Source organism: Apteryx mantelli, chromosome 1, assembly GCF_036417845.1.
Source record: "Apteryx mantelli isolate bAptMan1 chromosome 1, bAptMan1.hap1, whole genome shotgun sequence".
Taxonomy (NCBI): domain Eukaryota; kingdom Metazoa; phylum Chordata; class Aves; order Apterygiformes; family Apterygidae; genus Apteryx; species Apteryx mantelli.
The window spans coordinates 197,572,517-197,578,516 of NC_089978.1; the positions used below are offsets into that span (position 1 = coordinate 197,572,517).

General features: G+C 47.2%; 1 protein-coding gene across 1 annotated transcript in view; it reads right to left on the reverse strand.

Annotated features, from left to right (window-relative positions):
• The window catches only part of CADPS2 (calcium dependent secretion activator 2), a 337,763-nt gene extending 332,898 nt beyond the window's left edge, over positions 1–4,865 (reverse strand). The window contains exon 1 of the mRNA XM_067289963.1: positions 4,542–4,865. Coding sequence (XP_067146064.1) covers positions 4,542–4,865 — 324 coding nt within the window. The remainder of the gene's footprint in view (positions 1–4,541) is intronic.
• Positions 4,866–6,000: the final 1,135 nt, after the last annotated feature.

The following is a 6,000-nucleotide window of genomic DNA, read 5'->3' on the forward strand; positions in this document are numbered from 1 at the left end:
CCCAAAACATGCTCAGCCAATCTAACTACTAACACTTTCCTGATAAGTTATTTAGAGGCTATACATCATTATGAACCTCTCCTTTAGTGGTAAAGTCCAAGAAACAGGGAAGGGGAAAAATAGTCAAGAAAGAATGCACTCATGGAGTTCAAATGAAAATAAATTATTGAATGCTACCAGTCTTACTTTTGAGTAGCAACTAGAAGTCGATGTTTTTGATATACTCATGTGTGAGCAGAGGGAGAAAAGAAAAGAAATGGAAGGAAAAAAGTCAGTATGTTTTCAGGAAGTAAACTGATGTAGTTAACTATTTCTAAACAGCCAGCTCAATTACTCCTGCTACTTATCGCCTATCAAAGTAAGATCTGAATTATCAATTTTGATGTACTGCATTAGGAAATCTTCTTGTTTAGCATATGGACATTACTTCCCCCCATTCTTGGATTTCCACTGACTGACCACCTGATTACTAGAGAAAATTTTTAAATGTTGAGGAAGATTAATACCCTTTCTGTTAGTTAATGGTAGCATTCCACCGTCCCTTCTACCCAGCAACTTGGATTCTGATCCATCGCCCAGATACAAAACATATCTTTGGCACCTGGTCCATGAATAAAACTGAGTGCATCTATAAACATATAAAACTGGCTGGTATAAACTGTAGTTACTAGGATCAGCACCTAATCCCTGGCTCAGTGAGCATGTATATCACATACATTATTTTCCCTTGATGGAAGACAGCTTCACTGAGAACGTGTTTCTTTCTACCAGCTGAATCCCATGAACTTTCTGAGTTTAAATTCAGTCGGCTGAGTGTTTTGAGATTTGGCTTGGCTGGGGTGGGAGAAAAGGAATGAGATTAGTTAATTATGGCTTCTCTTTTGCTGGAATAAAAAGGAAGAGGAGTGAAGAGGTAGAAAAAGAAAAATGCTGAAATATATTCCAGAAGACTCATTAAAAAAAATGAAAATTACAAAAAGCAGGTGATAATATCTCTTTCAAACCAAAGACAGACAAACCTTATTCAATAAAGGCCTGACATAGACCATTGATGCATTAATATTCCTCTAGAAGCTTGGAAAACACATGGTCAAATGTCCATAAATATCTAAGGAAAATGTGTAATTAAGCATAGGTTTAAGATTCTGTAAAGCTAACTGCATCTCTGGCAGAATTTGCTATGTCAACTTGAAAAATCACTTACCCCATGCTTCTGTTTCACATCTCTAATATTAGCTTATTCTTCCCCCTTTACCTCAAATCTACCAGTAACCAAAATAATACAGGATGTAATAGCAGGTCACCAAATCACTCTGAACAGTTAAAAATAATATTTCTAATATATATCCTATAGAGTAAAAAATAAATGCAGATGGATGTAAAAGTACGTGTTTCAGTGAAGTTTGGGCTAAACTACATTGAATTAGGCATCAGAAAAAAAGTTACCAAAGTTGATGGACCACTGCTCTGATTAATTGTGATAGGTTGTTTTTTTCCTTAAAGTCCCATTTCTTTTCTTTCTTTTTTTTTTTTTAATTAATCTTATATATCACAATAGAGTTGAACTTATTTTACTTGGCGGGAAGAAAGAAGGATGAAAAAGGACAAAGGAAAATACAGAAATAGAGTGGAACACTGCCTGCATTTAAATGTCTTTACATTCATTAGTATAATTCAGTCCATTAAATGTGATGGTTTCAAGATACCGTGTAGTAAATTTTAATGTTACTGAAACAAGAAAAACATAAGAAGCCAGACAGACTATAAACCATTTCCTCACTGATATTACAGTGCAACTGAGAATATTTGATATGTGAATTCCATCTGATTCCCTTACTGGATAAAATGTTCCACATTAAAAAAGAAGCAAACTGCATTTTGCAATATTTGCTCAGCAATATGCCAAATGAACTGGCAGAAAGAACAAATTACTTCTGCTCTCAAGCAGGGTGGATACTATTCTTAGGTTATCAGAAAGACTGCTGGTGCAAAAGCATTATAAATGATGTACAACTCGAGACAGGCACACAGGGCTGGGCGCTGGGACCACAGAGCATTGTAGCTTCTGGTTCAACACTACCTTGGGTCACTTATCTATTGAAGATGAACAGCACATGTACTAGTTCTTGTTAAATAACAGAGGTAGATAATCTCAGTCCAGTTCACAGTAGACACACAGCCACATAACAGAAATCAGAAGGTAAGCAAAAGAGCAAGAGATTAAGAGACAGTCCAAACCCGTGTAACATCTTGGCAGTGAGAAAACTCATCCAGGAAGCAAGACACTCAACAGTTTTACTCTATGGAATACAACTTCAGCTATCACACATCCAAAAGTGTCTTACAACAAGACATAGTGTAACCTAGGTGGTTGCTCTCCCATTCCTAAGATTGGCATGGTGCCACTGTGCAGCACAGACTGCAATATTTATAGCACAAAAGAGGGCCTCTTGATAGGGCTCTCAGATGATCCTGAACTATCAAATCAGGTTTTCCGATATCTCAACATTCAGGGCTGGTTCTGCTACCTTATATTCAGTAATTCACTGGGTAATATTTCAGATTGTCAAGTAAGAGTAAGGATGTTTATGTATATTTCATTACTTCCACAAAGAAGAATCATTCTTTTGTGCTATGTATTATCAAAAAACACTAGCTCCTGATCAGTAAAAGCCAGAACATCATCCTGGTTCTGCAGTTAAATGCCTAAACCTGAAAAAAAAAATATATATATATATATATATATTTATATCTTTCCACATATAGTAGTCAAACCAGAAGTCAGACATCACTTAAAAATGGTAATTAGCAACAGTAACATTTAAGTTTAGATATCAAGTCAATTCTGTCAATCAACAGTTCGTTGCCTCTAAGTTAAATCCACAAATGTCATAATTCTGTATTGGCTGAACATCAGTAACTTCCTTTCATACATCTCTTCATCTAACTAATATTGGAGTTATTCTTAAAACGCAGTTCCTATATTTAGTGATCAAGACCAGTAAGAACTTCTAGGTGTTCAATATTTTCTGGGGTTGATAGCCACAAGTTCTAACTTGGGAGGTTCATTAGAAAAAAATTTCTTCAATATGAAGATAATGCAGCACTGGAACAGGTCACACAGGGAGGCTGCAGGATCTCTCTCATCCTTGGAGGCTTTCCAGACTCAGCTAGACAAAACCACGGCTGACCTGATCTAGTGTTGATAACAGTCTAGGTTCGAGCAGGAGATCAGACTTGATGACCTCCAGATGTCCCGTTGAAACATCACTTCTATGATGACTCTCTTTTGGGGCGGGCTGGGGAATGGAGGGCAAACTTCTGATTTTGCCTGATTTTCTTTGGCTTCCTGCTTATGAAAAATCCTCATGCAAGTTTCACAGTTTAAATAGCTAAAACTTAATAAAAACAAAATGTTTTTCTAGTGATCATATTATTATTATCACTGCATTAACTTGTCAAAAAATTCATAAGCACAAATTACCTATAGCAGGCATGATAATTCTGGCACCCAAAACATTCAGCACTGGATTTTACAAAACCTTAGAGACATAGAAGTACCAAGTTCATAAAAAGCCAGGTGGAAATGAATTCTTTTTTGCGACCTATCAACATCCCTCTGGAAAGTGGGGTGTTTTTTTTTTTCAGAACTGAATAGAAAGTAAAGCGATACAAAATGTTTAGACCAAACATTTCAACAACAGAACTATCTGGGAATGCAGTGCCCTGTTTCAAAACTTTAAGCATTCCACCCATTCAAAAGCACAAAGGTAACAGAATATGCACTGTTACTGCATAAATACATACTATGTACCTGGTAATTCTCAACAGCTTGTCTCTAATGTACGGAAAGCAGAGAATAATTTTGGTCCACTTTCACCAGAAGGCCATTCTCATCAAACACCTGCATTTTACTTGTTTCTCCATATACAAAGACTGCACTTAATAATTAATGACATAAAATCACGCTGAGACATCACAGGAGCGTCTCCCCTTCAGCTGCAAAACGATCCTAACATCTTTATGTCCGCACCCTGTGCTCGTATTTCGTTCTAACATCGAGTTTAAGTGCAGCTCTAAAAACTTAAGAGACTTTGCCTCCGCTAGCTGACGGGTTTCTGGAGGCAGAAGCGCTACTTTGTGTTTAAGAAGGCGCGTTAAATTGCACTTTGGCAAGAATCTGCTCGCAAACGCCTCTGCTCAGGGCGCCGCAGAGCCCGCGGGGCCGCCGCCGCCGCCGAGACCAACCTGTTGCCGGGCCCGAGCGCGGCGTGGCGCGGCGTGGCGCGGCGCGGCGCGGCGCGGCCGGGCTGCCCGGGCAGCGCAGGGGGCGCGCAGCGGGTCCGGGCCGCGCCGGGCGCGCGGGCAGCGCGGCGCCCCGCTGAAGTTGCCGGCCGGGGCGGACTTGGCGGGGCGGCGGGCGCGGAGGCAGGCACGCCGGGCGGCTGCCGCGCACGGCCGCGCGGGAGGCCGGGGCAGGCAGGCAGCGAGCGGGGGCGGCCGGGGAAGCGCCCGGCGGAGGGCGCGGGCAGGCGTCTCACCTTCTGCTGCCGGCGGGCCATGTCCGTGGGCTGCTTGGCGTTGAACGGGTGCGCGATGCACCGCACGATGAACACGTAGAGCTGCAGCCGGAGCCGCTTCTCCCGCTCCTCTCTCTGCAGGCGCTCCTGCTCCTCCCGGCCCTCGCTCAGCACCGAGGGGCTGGGGCTCGCCGCCCGGGCCGCGCCGGCGTCCCTGGCCCGCGGGTCCCGGGCGGGCGGCGGCAGCGACCGCGACGAGCCGCCGCCCGCCACCACCAGCACGTCCCGCCTCTCCTCTTCCAGCACCTCATCGGACTCCTCTTCGCTGGAGGACGGGTCCAGCATCGCGCTCGGCGGGCGAGCCCCGCGGCCGGCCGCGGAGCGAAAGGGAAAGCAGCGCGCACCTTTCCGGACACGTCGAGTTTACACACACAGACTATTTCCTACCGGCGGCGGCAGCCGGGCGGCAGGGGAGGGGAGGGTGGGAGGCGGGGTTTGGGAAGGGGGTCGAGCTTGTGTTGCCTTGGGAATTGCTCCGAGCAGCTCCTATCAGAGGCGGGGCTGGGCCACCACGAGTGCCGGGGCGGGGAGCAGTGGCCCGCAGGTGGCCGGCCTGGGCGGGGGCTACGCCGCGCCGGCACGGCTCGGCTCGGCTCGGCTCGGCACGGCACGGCTTGGCCGGGCACGGCTTGGCTCGGCACGGCACGGCACGGATTGGCCGGGCACGGCTCGGCACGGCACGGCTCGGCACGGCACGGCCGCCCTCCTCCCCGAGGGGAGGGGAGGCGCGGGAGGGCTGGGACCAGGCGGAGCCCGCCGGTTTCTCTGTATCCGGAACAGGGAACAAGGGGAGCTGCTGGCCAGGAAAGCCTCTGGCACCGGCACAGGAGCGCTGCTCCGCGGCCGCCCCCGCTGGCTCTGCGAGGGCAGCGGCAGGGGCGCGGGAGCCGCGGCGCCGGCCCGGGGCAGCGGCGCGAGAAACGCGGCCGCGCCGCCTCGGCCGGCTCCGAAACACCGCGGTAAAAGCAGCCGGAGGAGGCTGCGCTGGCAGAGCAGCGCGGAGGAGAGCTGTGGCCCCGTCTCGGCACGGCTGCTTGGCCTCCTCTGCTACGTAGTGTGGGGAAAACACGAGGTATCCTAAATGCGTCCAGGCGAAGAAGCCGCCAAAACCGTTCCTTCCTGAGATGAGAGGTGAGCTGCTGCTGAAGTGTACGTTGCCTACACAGGACACATCTGCTGGGAGCCCACTGTGAGGAAGAGGTAGTTCACATCCCTCAAAAATGTTCCAGGCTATCTGCAGATTCTACTGGGTTCATGTTCATAATGTTTATCTTCACAGTTAGGACTGCGAGAGAGAGATGAAAGCCTGCCACCATCTCTAAAATGGAAAAAAAAAAAAAACCTACAGTGTGTGAAATCTAAACGTCTGGAGTCTGATTATAGCCCCTTGGAAAGGTAACCCTGGGGGAGGGGAGGAGGC